The sequence below is a fragment of the Nothoprocta perdicaria genome, unplaced genomic scaffold (assembly GCF_003342845.1).
Source record: "Nothoprocta perdicaria isolate Ctin4 unplaced genomic scaffold, notPer1 scaffold_190, whole genome shotgun sequence".
NCBI lineage: Eukaryota > Metazoa > Chordata > Aves > Tinamiformes > Tinamidae > Nothoprocta > Nothoprocta perdicaria.
In genome coordinates this window covers 1,336,036-1,352,081 of record NW_020455094.1, presented here as the reverse complement: position 1 = coordinate 1,352,081, position 16,046 = coordinate 1,336,036, and the positions used below count along the sequence as shown (strand labels likewise).

Sequence of the window (16,046 nt, the reverse complement as noted above, 5' to 3'; positions counted from 1 at the left end):
GTACAGGCTTCTGATGCTCTTTTGACTCTATCAAGAAGACTTTTCATTAGATCTTGCCCTAGCGTTTCTTACCCACTTTCCACTCCTTCGCTTTTGATTCCCCGTACATACATTATTGAATTCTAGGCAGATTGTTAAGTCTCATTTTGCATTCCTTCAAGGTCTGCTTTATTCAAGCCCAATATTTTTTGTGTTACTGCTCTTCGTATGGACCTTCATCAGAAATTCAAACCTGAGGATGGAGCGATTGCATCGTTAGAACTTTTCAACGCCAACCTTATCTATCATGCCTACATTATTTCTAATGATTAGCTGCACTATCACTGTTAAGCTTGTAGGCAATTACATCATTTACCGGAGCAGCCTTGTACTGCCTTACTCAACATGCTGCTATCTGCATTTTTATCCTATTGGGTTTTTTTTTTCCACTTTGTACAAGAATAAATTAAGTTCCTGTACAGACCGATTATATATAAGGTTTCTATTTTGTCAAGAACGTTTTTGATCTAATTCCTAATCCAAAATTTATTCCATAATATCAATATCAATCAATATTTTGAGATCAAACACGTTGCTCTGACTCACCCCATATCTTGCTTTTCCACCGCACACATCTTCAGCTTGTTTCCTGCTCACTGCTTGCACTGAACTTTCAGTGATCTTAATTTGAGTTTCTGCGCGTGCAGAACAAGTGCAGACTATGCAGAATGCAAGACATCTGCTACAGCAGAGAGAAGAGTTATCAACTACTAATATAATTCCACAGAATTACTGTCCTGATGAGCCTCTTATAACCGCCACACTGTAACCACTTCTACACGTCCAAGAAAGCAACCACAGCTATATTCCCAAAACTACATCTGCCTGATGCAAAGTGCTGAAGGAGTAAAAATCCTGCAAGTTCAAAGACATCTAAAAATTCTGAAGGAATGGGCAGATCTTGGGACAAATGAGGTATTGTCTATCTACCAACTGGCAGAAGAAAGCTGACATAAGTATCGTATTATGTGCTCTGAGTGAACTGACAGGAATTCAGAAATGTGCTGATGCTAGATTTAAACTAGCACTACCAGATGATCCCAGTCTAGGAAAACCTGGGATTCATCTTTGCCACCTGCTAGCACTGATGGAATAACTTTGTCCCTGCCCCGTGCTTTGCTTCAAGCAGACAGGCAGCAAGACGGAAGAACACACTGTATCCCAACCACTATTTTCCCGTCTCCCTTTTCCCGTTGGTGAGCACAGCTCGGCCAAGGTGGGTCAGCATTGCTCCTTACACTCACGCCGATATCTTCTGCATTGGCAGGAGAGAGGTGGCCACCAGGATGGGCCTCAGAAGACCCACCAGAGATCAAGAATAAGGACCTACTGCTTGGTGACCAGCCCTGTATTGGTAAGCATAAGACCACCTCCAGGCCAGAGCTTAACATCTTTAAAAACAATCATAACCACGTCACTGACCCCTAACTGCATAAAGGAACTGATAACATTAGCTTGCTCTGCTTATGGCATATGACAACCCTACATGGCCCCTAGCTTCTTACTGTCTGTTTATAGGGTAAGGGATACCCTTTACAGATAAGCCCAAAAACTCAATATAGTTGGCTGTATTTCATACATATAAAATGAGACACAAATGAGAATTATGTTTTTATAATTGTTACCAAGCCTCTTCCCTTATTTGGTTTGCCTTTCATTTGGAAATGTTCTGGACTCTTAACAGCTGATTATTAGTGTCAAATTCCAGCTAAAATTATGGACACACAGTAAGTCAGGAGCCTAGAACTTCTGATCTCGGTTGGATTTGTCCATTACAATCTTTGCCTTGTATTTCACTGGCTTATTTACTCTGCTTTATTTATTCTGCTAATGTCTGTATACACTTTGAACATGTAAAGTGCTATGTAAGTGCCAGGAATTATTACTTATTTAGTAGTCCTGTTTCCTGCGTTAGTAGCATCTACACAAAGCCTGCCCTAGCTTTTCAGTCAAATTTGCTAGTTTGGGCTCCTCTCTTCTTTTAAATTTTTCATACAACGTTTTTTTGGTAGAACTCCTGCTTTGGATCACAGCAGTCTACGCTCCACAGCAGATAATGTATTCCTAACGCTCTGGCAGCTGCTAGCACGTTTACAGCCCTACCATCTAACCCTATTCAGAACACAACTTTGCAAGACAGTGCTCAAAACAACAGCTACAGGCACATTATTTGCAAAAAATAAACAAACAGCAATAAAACAACAACAACAACCAAAGATGAGTTTCAGAAACGGAATGACCAGGAGCCCCAATGAACCTTCTGCTTTCAAAGGCAAAGACTGAATACTGCAGCCCACAGCCAACACACACCTCTCTGGATGCAGCACAAGGCCAACCTACTTGTGATTTCAGGTTTTGGAAAGGCTTTCTGTGAAAATGGTAACTGTATATTAACTGGAACCGTTCTCATAAGCCATTATGAGGCCTTGAAAGATTGATAGTGAGCTCTCCTGAGAACTGGGAGAGAAAGCTTTTCTTCCCCATTTGGCTAGATTATTTCTGTTCACTTTGGAACAAACAGTATCAAAGCATCTAAAAAAAAATAAATTCCTGCTTGCATATTTCATGTGTTTTAATTTTATCCCTCTAGCCTATCAGCATCAGAGACCTTGTTGCCTCAGCCATCTTTTGCTACTTTTCACTTTCTTTTTTTGGTATGTGTGTGTGTTTTAGAGACGCTAGATATTAGCTCATTAACTAGACTCTAGATATTATCATTAACTCATTCCCTTTCTAAACTCATTTTTTCACAGGAATCTGTATTTCAGCTTATAATTTGACTCAGCAACTAATGACCTGTGATAAAATGGTTTTAAAGTTATATGTTTGGTGAAGTTGCAGTAGGATATGCATCTCTTCTTCCTGATCTTTACACAGGTATTTCTTTAAATATCTATAATGAAAACAAACTTCTGTCATTTCACTGCAGTATTTTCTTTTGCCTCCCAAAGACTAAGGTAAAAGGATTTCTCCTGTGAATACCAGTTTTCACAGTCTAAATGATACTGAGAAAATGTTCACTTTTAAAGAAATTTACTTAATTACTTCCTCTATCAGTGCCTCTCCCATTTTGCATATCATAATTGATATGAATTCTTCTACATAACAATAAAGACTCATAACAAAATAATACGGTTGAAATAAGATTTTAAAAATAAAAATAACTTGTTTATGACTAAAATATGCAAATAACAGTGATCCACATCTCTCCTGGTACTTTTTTGCCCCTCTTAAAAGTTTATCAGGTTCCCCTTCTTTATCTGTCTTCCTTGCAGGTTCTGATAATTGTGATTATATGTATGTATGTGTGTATATTTACACATATTCATATATAGAGAGAGAAAGGGAGAATCATGACTATCATACGTATACACACACACACACACACACACAGAGTTGGCTTCCCTGTCATAAAAAAAAAAGTGTACAAGATCCATCTTTTAAAGACTGAGGATGGAGAAACAGTGCAGTTCCCACTGGCGCGGAGAAGTCGGGCACTGCCCCACTTGTGTTCCTTCAGACTGTGTTTTGCAAGACGTTGAAAAGACAGAGATTTGAATCTTTCCTGCAGAAACAGCCTGACTCACACAAGTACCCATCACATGTGGAAAACCACTCATTAGTTTGTCCTCGGCAGCACCTGGAAGCTGCCTGGGAGAGCCAGAGACGCAGCAGAGCTCTACTCAACTCCCCTTGAAGACTTCATGAAGCTAAAGAAATAGCCGTGCACAGGATAAACAGACAGCAAGACCAAATTCCCAGCTCCTTGAGCAAACAGCAAACTTCCCAAAGGCTACAGAGCCACTCAGCCTCTGCCACGGTATCCTCCTTAGCACTGCAAGGGCTGCTCCAGACAGCTGACTCACCCACCGCCCTTCGAGGCCTGTCAGCCTCTTCTTCAGCCTCTGCTTCAGCAGAGCAATGAAAAGAAAAACACATTTTTCACCATTCCACAGGAATTCTTAGCATGTCCGTCGAGCCTGCAGAGGTGTGGTTAAAGGCATTTAAGAGAAGCGGGTGCCGGTGCCTGCAGCGATGCCTGCCTGCCTCTGTACTGCGCTAGAGAGGGAGGAAGGAGCAGGCATGGCGCTTTGGAGATACCGCTGCAGACACCGGAGAAGCCAACAGCCACCACTTCAAACAGAAGCAAATGATTATCTTGCTTCCCTGTGAAGCAACACTTCTCCCCCGGCTCTTGCCGGGGCAGACACGAGCACCTGTACAAGGCAAGGGCGCACGGGAGCGTTCCTGCCACCGGCCTCCTCCTCCAGCGCGCTGCCAGGATCCAGCTACGCCGACACAACCGCGCGCAAGAGAGGGCTACCAGCCTCACTGCAAGGTGCTGAGCAGTTGAAAAATATATCCAACTAAGCAAAACAAAACGAAAAACAATTACCCATTTCTGGAGTGACTTTCAACTGCATTACTTTGAAAGCAGATGTAAAAGCACAGCTGAAGGAACAGCAAAATTCGATGCAAGGACAGGAACAAGGGGCCAGAGACAACAAAACTTCTAAAGCCAAATTTGCTCCAATTGACTGTATGGCTATTTTCCTCATAAACCTAATCACTAGAGTCACATCTCAGGTGTTGCTCTTTTGTATCCTAATAAAAGCTCTTGGGGCCTGCCATAGTCACAAATCAGCCTTCTTTCAAACCATGACATCAATTGAAAAAAAAATTATATATATATATATGGATATTTTATATATATATATATATGGATGGTAAAGCTAGTATTTACACCTACAAAACCAAATTACTTTCTCTTCAAAATGCTATAAATATGCAGATAAAACAAACTAGAGCTGGAATTTGAGGGTCTCAGCAGTCCTGAGAAGTCAGAGGTTGCAAATACAGATGCCAAGTACATTCAGTTAAGCTATTAACAAATTCTTTTTTTACACACAACCACAAAGAAAGATACCACAATAAGGGAATTATGCCACATATTCATAAGTATTTTATAAAGAGAATAACTATGCAATGAAAATCATTAACAATAGAGCCATCTGCTGTATTGCAATAAAACTACACCAGTAAGAAATCTGAAAATGTTTTATCTCATTACAAGTTTAATTTTTCACTATTTCATATCACAGAATGTTTTCATAATGATTACCATGTTAGTTTAAAACACTGGGTAACTCTCCTACACCTCTTTCAATTAAAAGCAATGTTTTTTGAAGAAAAAGCATTTCCAGGTTAGAGGACTTTACCATGGAAAAAAATGAACACAAATATGGAACACTTGGAAGTCCCACCAGCCCAGTGGTTCTCAGCACATGATTGCATTTCCCTCTGTTAATATACTTAAAGTCTCTCTCTTTTAAGCAAGCCAGATGAAGCAGATATATACATGGAAGTTCAAAGAAACGAAGCTTTGTTCAGCCTCTTTCTAGTCCTGCATCTTAGAGATGCCTTTTATCTGCAATCCTAGAAATCTTGGGTAACCTACAGAAACTTGTAGCAGTGCAGAACCTAAACTGCAGAGAGAACATAGTGCTATATATCCAACCTCACGTTGGTTCTTCATCACATTCAGTCTGCAGTGGCTATAACTATGCAAAGAAGTAACGCCTACAAACTACAAGCAGCTGCTAAAAATCCTCCCTCCTCATAGGAATGTTTTTCTTCAGCTAAATGATTCTGAATAAAGGACAAGTTCCTGAACTGTTTGTGTAACTAACTAATGTTAGAATTAACTTCTTAGTTTTCAGAAATGGTAAAAATTGAACACTTTTTGACATAACCACTGACAGCTGGTACTGACTGTCACTACTCTTGAATGCACCAGATAAAGCCCCTTATAACCCAGCTCAATTTAGCACCTACCCAATGGGTGGTGCTCTCCCTCTTGCTGCCTTTGCAGTAGAATTTAGTTCCCAAAACACATCCCACTGACATGGTTATGGATCACAAATCATGAACAAATTCATGTCAGGAGGAATCTTCATTCTTGAGCTTGTGAGCCATTCACTGAAAATCACATCTGCATGCTTTCCAGAACTGCCTAGATATGCCTGCCCCAAAAGTATGTGTCCATGATTAAACATGCCATGGATTTGATGTTTGACAACAAATATGATTTGCTCCTATAATCTTTGTCATTTAGCATTTGTAAGTGATTTTTTAACATTCTGTGTAGTTCTAGTAGGTTATACAAGTGACACTTTGGTACTACACCTGCAATATCAGTATTTGCTGCATAGTAGTTTTTGCAAAAACAGTTTGCAAAATAGTTTATGCAAAACTAAACTTCTGTGACTAGAATTTTTTAAGCTTCATAAATAATATAATGAAGAAACTTCTCAGCTTAAAAAAAAAAGAGAGAAAAAAGCATATATTTACCTGCCATCATAGCTATCATGCTGGCTTTGTAGACATTACCAAGTGACCCTAGTTCACCCGTTGATAAGATTGTTTTCATATGAGCATCTCCACAGGCCTCACGACACTGACGGATCTCCTCATACAGTTCTGTGGATAAAAGCATTTGAAAATGATCAAAGTTGGCTGAGAAGCATTTTCAAGTATGGCTGTAATTTCCACTTCTGGATTAATTTCCAATCTTACAATTAGTCATAACACTCAAGAACTTAAGTTTCCCAAGTTCAATAAATTGCACGACTGTAGGTAATTAACAATGCCACACGATTTCAGACTTAACTTAATAGCTATTAATGTCATTTCTCTCAAAAACTAAGGAGGTGCACAATATGCTGAACACTCACGAATATGTCAGCAGTAAAAATACAATTATATTTAAGCTTTTGTGGTATATTTCCAACACTGATTTTGAAGCAGCTTTTTCTGCAATAAATATAATTGGGATTTTCTGCAATAAATACAATAGGAAATTGAATCAGTACTCAGGGACACCTAAGTTTTCCTATATATATCATGTCACCAATCTTTCTGTTGCCTTCAGCCACATTTGCCAAAGCTGAGTCTAAAAAAACATCACAGATAGCATCCACCAGAGGTGTGTGGACATGCCACCTAGCTTCCAGGAGGTACTGTGGGGGTCCATTCCCCCCACTTAGGTCTCTCAGTACCTCTCTCAGTACCAGCAGGCTCTCTTGGGAAGTCTGAACTAGATGCTCATGCTTAGGTACCAGAATCTCATGGTTTTCAGTTTCCTCAAAATAAGAATTTTGTGAAATTCTTGAATTCCCTGAAACCAGCTCAAGCTGCTAGGTGGGATGTGGAGCAGTACGTAGAAACCTGAAATGGCTCAGAAAAGCAAACCCCACAGCAGAACCACTCAATGGAAGACAGAGAGAAAACAGCAGCCAGAAGCTAGGTTGGCTCAGCTCAGCTTGATGGGGGATTATAGCCCTCAAACCTGAACCCTAGGTCTGCCAGACTTTTGGGTTGCTTTTCTCTCTCTGTTGCATTATAGCCCAAATTCATCCTTAGCTAACATATGCAGTTCTCAGCAAAGCTGTTGGGATCCATAGGCATCGCAGGGCAGAAATGGACTCTCACTTTTGATCCACACACTCACCAAGAACACTGCCTATAATTTAGGAAGGAGATTTGTCCATACCATCATATTTGCAAACATTGCCATTCATTGGTTTTCCAATATGAAGCTAGAAAATAATATAATGTCAGAAGCTGGCCACCTAGAGATGAATAAAACTCATCCGGAGTTAATGGTATGGAGAAAAGTAGCAGATTTTACAGGGTGCAGTCAGCACTTCCAGAGAGCAAATAAAAAAGACATAAAATAAACAAACACAATCCCTTATAAGAGGATCCTTTTCATAGACTGTACTCACTCTTTAAATACTATGTTGAAAAGTTAAATTACAAAAGGCCCAAACACAGGTTTTAAGATGCATTTATTGCTAGAAAAGTCCAGAATATGGTTATGGGAGACTGAAGTTATTCAGAAGCGCAACCAGCTTTCATTTCCTTTCAGTCCTCAGATGAGACCTGGAAACATCCAGCAGGACTGGTCAGGCTGCTGTACAGCTGGACCTTCCCTCCAGCCATGGTACCACTGAATCCTATTGACAGCGCTGGCACATCCAGCAGCTGGGACTGGGATCCCTGAGGTGCTCCTCAGGGACATACTATGTCCATTAGGAGACAACGGGCTAATGCACTTAGCAAGTCCCTTTACAGACCCTGGTCTTCACCTTGTTTCTCACTATGTACCCAAAGTGTGAATTAATCAGTACTAGCATGCAGCCTAACATGTTTTATTGATCAACTGATGATACTCCAGGAACCTTCTACATTAAATCGAGCCTCAAAGAAAAGAAATACAAAGAATTTGTGCTATTTTGCTCATGCACTTGATAACACTGCTCATGTTAAACCTGAATGCAGTCTCTTTTTTGTGAAGTGATATATTCCTGAAGCCTCAGGAAAGCCAAAGAAAGCAGCTTTCATAGTCTTCTAGTTTCGGTAACAACAAGAAAAGACTCCAGTTTTCCCTACTTTAAGATACACCACCAAAAATGTCAAAACAAAATCAACATGCATTTAGGTTGGATGACATGAAAGGAAATTATATCTTCATAACTGCTGTTCACTGAGGTAGGTGCTGCAGCTACAGCATCTTCCCTATTGTTGGAAGTTGCTCTTATACGCAATTAGTGCCAAGATCATTTGAAGAGTCTCACTATCTGACAGCACGCCTCAACCCACAGGCAGGCAAACTGAGCATCTTCAATCATCTGTGTCTATCAGGTTATCCCAAGTGACGGCATAGTGGGCACACTTCAATGGGGTAGGTAAAAAATACTGCTCCCTCTTCAGAGAACAGTTATCACAGACAGCATCTTGTCATTCACAGGACATCCTCAGCCTCACAGTAAAAGTGCAAATAGAAATGCAACTACCTGTGTGACAGAGCAAATGAAGCAGAGCATCCCAGCCTGAAAAACATCCAACAGGGTCTGCTTTGATAAAAAACAAGTGCAAAAATTCCTACTCCTTTAAAAAAACAAAAAAAACAGTTTCAGTACTCACTTAAATCTAAGTCAATTGACAAACTTGAGCATCTTGAAACTTCTCATGAAATGTCTACTGTACAGCTGGTGTTAACCATACCTAGGCATGTACTCAGGATTTCCAAGAGTCTAGAGCTTCTTCTAGGACTGGCAGTGCTTGCCCAAAAAAGCCAGTCACTTTATTACTCAGTAGTTCGGTTAAGCCCAGTAGCAGCAGCAGCCTCAGCAGGATGGGATTCCTGTACTATTAAGCCAAATCAAGCAGAGTCGGAACAAGTGGCTTCTTGATTTTTATAGGACCCAATGGCAGGTATGGGGTCTATGGAGATAATCTGCATCTTCTACAGAAGGCATGAAAAGACTACAGGAAAACAAAACAACAACCACATCAAAAAACTCACAGCCCTTTCCCAAGGGCTTCCCCCTTTAGCACCCAAGAAAATGTGCTGCTAAACTTCTTACAGTGTATTTGCTTTTTTCCTCTTCTTTCTTTAAAAGAGGAAACAGCAGCTGACAGAGCGTAAATAAGAGGTTATGGAGAACTTAGAAGTAGGTGATGCTACGGTATGCAGGGCTGTTTGCCGAAAGCTGTGCAACTAGTGGCAACATTATGGCATCTCAACCAGCTTTACTGAAACTCCAATGTATTTATTGCTAACAGAAAAAAGAAAAAAAGGTTCTTTCAATAATTTGTTAGTCAACTCCATAACTCTTTATATATGGCTTCCAAAATTGCATTTTTAGACACTATTTAAATCCTGCCTTTTAATCTTAATTCATACTTTGTAAAGTAATACAAGGCAATGCTTGAAAAAACTACTGAAAAGTGTTATTGCTCTAAAAGCTAATAGGTTTCAAAAGGTATATATGTGTAAGTTCTGAAACCTAAATCTCATTTAAGGTTATTTTCTAACCTCAATTAGCCATCCAATACATTTGCTTTCATGTTCAGCATTACTAATATGCTCTTGGCAATTATCTTATAAAGAATAGATCTAGAGCATATATTGGGAATGTCATAACGAGTTTCAGCAATATTTAAGAATGGCTTTAAAACAACTTGACATAATTGGATATACACTAAAATAATCACATAGCAAGCTTTTGAAACAAATCAGAAAACTTGCAAAATTGCAACACTTCTCCAACATGCTGACCCCAATTATTGCACAGTCTAGGAAAAAAATCTAAAAAGTATATGAACAAGAAAATAAAACACTCTACCACTAACATAGTTTTGTCAATAATACCTTCAGTTTTGAAGAATGACAGCATGAGAAAATAACTGTAAAAACATACTAGTGTTATAAGTATCAGCAGAGGTTCTGTCATAACTGCACAGCAGGTTACGTTTATGAAGTACTTTGAACGCAGACATAGTTATTGCCCTAGATGTTTTTTTCGATTTTATAGGATATATGGATCCTGCTTACAGAGTTCTTTATCTCTTCTTCTAGCTCCCTCAAATACACTTTAAACATTATAGCATATCACATACAATCACTAAGCACAGTTAGAGAACGACAGGTTCACACAGGTGGCATATACCTATTGCAAGCTAAACTAGATTTTCAACAACAAAAAAACACCCTAAGCATCGGACCTGAAATAAGCTTGGGAGGATGGGCAAATTAAAATTTAGCAGTTTCTCTCCATGGCCTCCTCCTCATCATTACTATCAGGTGGCAAGTAGATTCTGTTCTTGAGGTTGATTTTGTGTTCCCACGGCAATGTAAATACGTGCCATACTCACAGATTCACCTCCATAAATCCACTTGAGAAAACATTTGGAAATAACTTCAGTTCTGCCCTCTGTAAAAGAAATGTAAGCTAACTATTGCCAAAAAAAAAAAAAAAAGTCTTTCAAGCTTGTCGTGACTTCAGCTTGTGGGTAAAAGAATATGCACACCAAATCAAAAGTCAGCTGTATTTACTTATTTAGCAATGGACAGCTTTATACTATGTTCATCATTACTATGTCTGCATATTCTTCCCCCACAACTTTTGATCACAGAAAAATTTTGATCATAGTTTCCCATACATAAGCACCTACTAAAATAAGCCCAGGTCATCTTAATTTTGGTTTCATTTCAGCCACTGCTGTTTCTGGATCGATCTCTGGATTTCTTTTTCTCTGACTTTCCTTGTTGCAATCCTGGACAACATAATCTAGAGCTTTTCGAAAGTGGCTTCATGCAGTAGCTCCCTAACCTCTATGCTATGTGACTTGCATTGCTCGTACCACAAGGTCTGGAGCATGGCAATGATAATTAGGTCCAAAAACTGCCATAAGGCAGCGACAAACTTTCTCAGGCACAAGTTCAAGTTGCTGTTCAAGTCTAGTTTGGTTGGGGGTTTTTTGGTGTTTTTTTTTTTTTTTTTTTTTTTTTGAGGGGATAGAGGGGGTTGAGTTGACAGAGTCAGCTAGCTCATTCTGTGTCTAAAACCTGCACAGGTCCCCAGTGTGCATGTACATGTGCACACATGTATTAACACACACATAACTTGCATCACTATTCTGTCCTATTTAAAACTCCTCAGTCATCCAGTCTCCATAGTCCAGCACTTTCTGAGTCTGGATCTAAACTTAACTGCACTGAAAGAAGGGAGTGCTGGGGACAGTGCCCATCACCAAGAAGGCACCTACCTGTAAAGCTGCATAATATTTCAGGGCCAGGGGAGGGAGAAGGTAGATGCTATGAAAGAGGTTAAGATGCAAAAGCAAGTGTAGCCAGCCTCACAGTCTCGAAGGCACAAGAATGCAGCAAGTTGCTGGTTTTTTGTTCATTTCTATTTGCTAATGGAAGGAAGTCCAAATCAGAAAATATGTTCTGTTACCACAATGATTACATTTCCTTAACCAAACTCAGGTGCCAGGTGTCTTTTGTGAAGTGTTCCAATCAACCAGGCTATTACAGGGCTGCATTATACAACTAAATGGGAAATTCATTCCAAGACAATGATGTGTTTACCTTTACATGGAGATTAGTTATAGAAGCACTGTCAGCACTTAAGGCAAACCATTCACAGTACATTAAGAGAGGCAATTAGAGCAAAAACCATCTTCAGCATTATTGTTCTTACTAATTAGTAGTAGTCTAGAAGACCCAAGAACATCAATAATAACACGAGCCGTGAATTTGTACCCTTAGCTTCCAGGGAAAAGAAATCAACTGAAATACATATTTTTGTCAAGAACTGAAACATGTATATTTAACAAGATATCACCTACATTAGCAGCCCCTTCGGGGTTTTAACAAAACTGTTCAAATAATTAGAGCACAGGCTCTCACTTTTCTTCCACTCCACTTTTTTAACACTGTACACAATACAGTATTCTACTCCATTTTTTTTAATATTGTACACAAAATCCTCTGAGGCACAGAAGTAATGGACACGTTTTTTTTCAAAACAAAGCCGCTCTGAATGCCCTACCTAATGCAACTTTTAACAGCCTTCTTTTCAAAATAAACGTTTGCTAGAAATTAATTAAATAGTTTTTATTCAGTGCAATGCCCCAGATTATCAATTACTCTTTGGGGAGGGATCTTAAAGGATTGAGGAGGGGAGTGGAGGAAGCGAGAAAGGCAGAGCCTGCATGAGTGTGCACACAGGTTTAGGTCTTCTGCCTAAGGGTACCTACCTTCCCACTGGCCAGTCAGCACCAGAGCCCTGTTAATGACAATATCAATCTCTCTGGCACCATATTCCACAGCCAGCTTTATTTCAGCCAGTCTCGTTTGTAGAGGCATCTGTCCAGAGGGAAAACCACCAGCCACTAGGAAGAATGGAGGGGGGAAGGAGAGAAAAGCTGCTTTATAGACCTACCATAAAATTGCATATACCTCTAATACATCAGAAAGTTTGTAATCTGTTTTTTTTTAATCCCTGCCATAGATTCAAAAATCTAATGGCACTTCATTCTTCCCACTCTTCACTGACAAGAAGTATTAGCTCTTCCCCCAATATTCAGTGCTTTATCCACTATTTTTTGTGATGACAACTGTAACTTGCAAAATTGTCTACTTCATATACCTTACATTTTCTCAAAGCTCCACTCACATATGAAGCAATATATGCTTTCATAATTCTGCCCAATTCTTTAAAGTAGTATTTCAAGTTAAATCCCAGTAATATTTTTAACAGCTAAATCACAGTAAAGTAAAAGTTGCTTGTAGCGGGGTCTACTTAAAGTTACCTTTATGTTTCAGTACAAAATCCCAAAGTAACTTTGGAAGTTGAATAAATAATGGCTTTGCTGGAAATTCTCTCTGACAGACAAGTATTTATTTTTCCCCACACAACAATGAAATAAACATACCAAAAAAAAAAAATCCAGCAGACGTGGATATCACCACCAATCACCCGTTCTACCTTCAAAGTTAGCCCCTGCTTTGAGGAGGAGGTTGGAGCAGATGACATCCAGAGCTCCCTTGCAACCTGCGTAACTCTGGGATTCTATTTCTTGCTTATTGCAAATTCAAGACTTGTCTCTCCTGTGCGGTGACTGGAGACTATTAGAAGCAAGAGTACAAGTCCTGATCCTGCGCATGCTCAGCAGGCAGCAACCCTTGCCTCTGCACACAGTGCCCCTGAATTCAGCTTGTAAGATTGGCTAAAAAGCCAAACAGCTGATGGGGGGAAACTGTATCAGAACTCTTTAAATCTCACATTTCAATTCTGTTATTATTAACAGCTCCTTGTTGACTAATGATACTACGTCCAAGGAGACACTGATACATGTCTTAAAGACTTCTATGAAGAGCTTCCAGTGAAACAGACTTGGCATAAACTTCAAACAAAGCATAGGATTATAGCAAAAGCAAATCCTTCCCTCCATTCCCTTCCTCCTACCTGCCTCCTTTCTACTTTATGCTCCACAACAAGCCCCAACTTCCACATTTTACTATATGGTTTATAGCATCAGAAGATTTAATCGGGTGTAAGCCGCTTATTTGAAACTAAAGCTCTTACCTGAAGCTACTGGTATGTTGCATCCAGCAGCCTTTAGGGCATTAACGGCATCAGTGACTCTGGCAGGATAGACACAGACGGCTGCAACAGTAATACCTGCAAGAGCCAGAGTTCAGTTTTACATAAAAATATACACCACATACACTCCATACAACGAGCACTTCCGTCTTTGGTGTTCCCACAAGGATCTTCAACACCTCCACTAGGGACATCTGCCCCATTGCTCAGGCAGTTCAGGTGGATCTCCGTACCACTGCCCCCCATATGTTCTTTCACCTGACCCTGGGACCAAGTTTGCATTATCAGGAGCTAAAACACCAAGATTTTTAATTGAAAAACTCACTGCTTAATGGTAACACGTACTGTTAAGACATTTATAGACAGTTATTTTCCGCCAGACAATTTCCATCTTTGCTGGTCAGCACAAACCCAGCAGCAACTGAGCCCTGCTTATGTGAAGGCAGCTCTACTGCATTTCTGGTTAAAAAACTATTCTCTCAAAGTCTCAGATAATTGGTCTAATATTGAAAACTTCAGCCATCTTTAGGTCTGTAAATTCAAGGTTTTTCTTAAAAAAAAGAAGAGTAATCTTTGTTATTTTACATGTGCGGCTAGAAATCAGATTCCCTTTGGTGTTACACTATATGACTTCAATCAACCAATCAACCTCGACTCAATAGTAAAAGCATAAGTCAAACGTCACAGAGTTCTTTTTTGCTAGATCTTCATGAAGCTAACATGACAGGAGAAAAGTCAAATGATATTCCTTGACATGTCACTGATTTAGTACACCAGGAAAAAATCAAAGGGGATGCTCAGATATGAAGTGGGTTTAACGGATTTCAGATCAGTATAACTGTTCTCCTGAAGGTCCTAATTTGGTGTGAAGTTGCATCTGGTTCAGCCTCAGTGAAGCATTCAGACTCCAGATAGGGCCTATCTGAGCAAGACGTTCAGTAACGTCAGCGGAAGTTTTACTACTAATTTTTAAGGGCTGTCCTTTGCCCATTCCGTTGATAACTTTGCTCTAGTTCTCTGGGAGAGCACCACATCTATGTACATACTTACACATAGACTCACTATAAGATCAATTCTTAAAATAAACTGGGCTGAAAAGACATCTCCTAAACTAATTACTGAAATAGATGACAGGTAATGCTTTCTGAGGCAAAAATATGAGATGCTAAAATAATAGAAGGCATCTTTTCAAGGAGGCAAAGGGGCAGGCTCTATAGTTACACAGAGAAACAGCAGCTAAGCATGAAATCTAAAGTAGTCATGCTCCCCTCTTCTGCAATTTAGCAAGGACATCAGCAGATTAACAAAATACTCAAACAATTAGTTTCACCCTAGTGCACTGTTATTAAAATACATACACTGAGATTACACACTTATGGCTTCCATATCAAATTTGCTCATTAGACATAAATTAGAGTGTCTCCCTGACTCCCTGCTTCATTTTGGTTCCTCTAAAGAATGCTTTTTTTTCTCTCCTTATATTCTTATATTACCTCAAAGGAACAAATATTTTGGAGCTAGACCTACAATAATTGCTTCCATGGTAGGAGGAGACCATTTTTATATCTGAAGACTGCAAAATGCTGAGGAAATGTGGACATTTCCACCCCGCCAAAAAGAAGAAAAAAAAAAAAGGGCAGCTAAAACCAACATACCTTTATCATGCATGTCCATGGCTTTCAGGAGATCCTCTCTGATGGGATGCTTAGCTTTATAACACATTCTGTGAATGTTTGAAGGAGTATCATCACCTGAAAGACTGGTAAGGTCCATGCAGGTGACAGCTTTGAGTAGCCAAGCAGCCTACGTAGAGTATGAAGAAAGAAAAACGGAACTTGAAACTTTTGGGATTCAAAAGACTGGATATCACTGAGAACCAACTGCACTTCTTAGAAAATAACTGATCTCCAAGAATCAGGAAACATACGGGATGTAACATGGAAGATATGCAAAGAAAGGTTTATGTAGATGGTAGAAATTTGTTCTCGTCTGAAGCAGTCTATAATGGTGAAGAAGAGATTAAGAATCAAAAGTCCATTGTCTCAT

General features: G+C 39.5%; 1 protein-coding gene across 2 annotated transcripts in view; it reads right to left on the bottom strand.

Annotated features, from left to right (window-relative positions):
* DERA (deoxyribose-phosphate aldolase) overlaps nt 1-16,046 on the bottom strand; it is a 44,551-nt gene that overhangs the window by 19,360 nt on the left and 9,145 nt on the right. For both annotated transcript variants that reach the window (XM_026037121.1, XM_026037122.1), the window contains exons 3-6: nt 15,656-15,803; nt 13,983-14,078; nt 12,652-12,786; nt 6,391-6,519 (exon numbers count right to left, since the gene is read on the bottom strand). In XM_026037121.1, the coding sequence (XP_025892906.1) occupies nt 6,391-6,519; nt 12,652-12,786; nt 13,983-14,078; nt 15,656-15,803 (508 nt within the window). The remainder of the gene's footprint in view (nt 1-6,390; nt 6,520-12,651; nt 12,787-13,982; nt 14,079-15,655; nt 15,804-16,046) is intronic.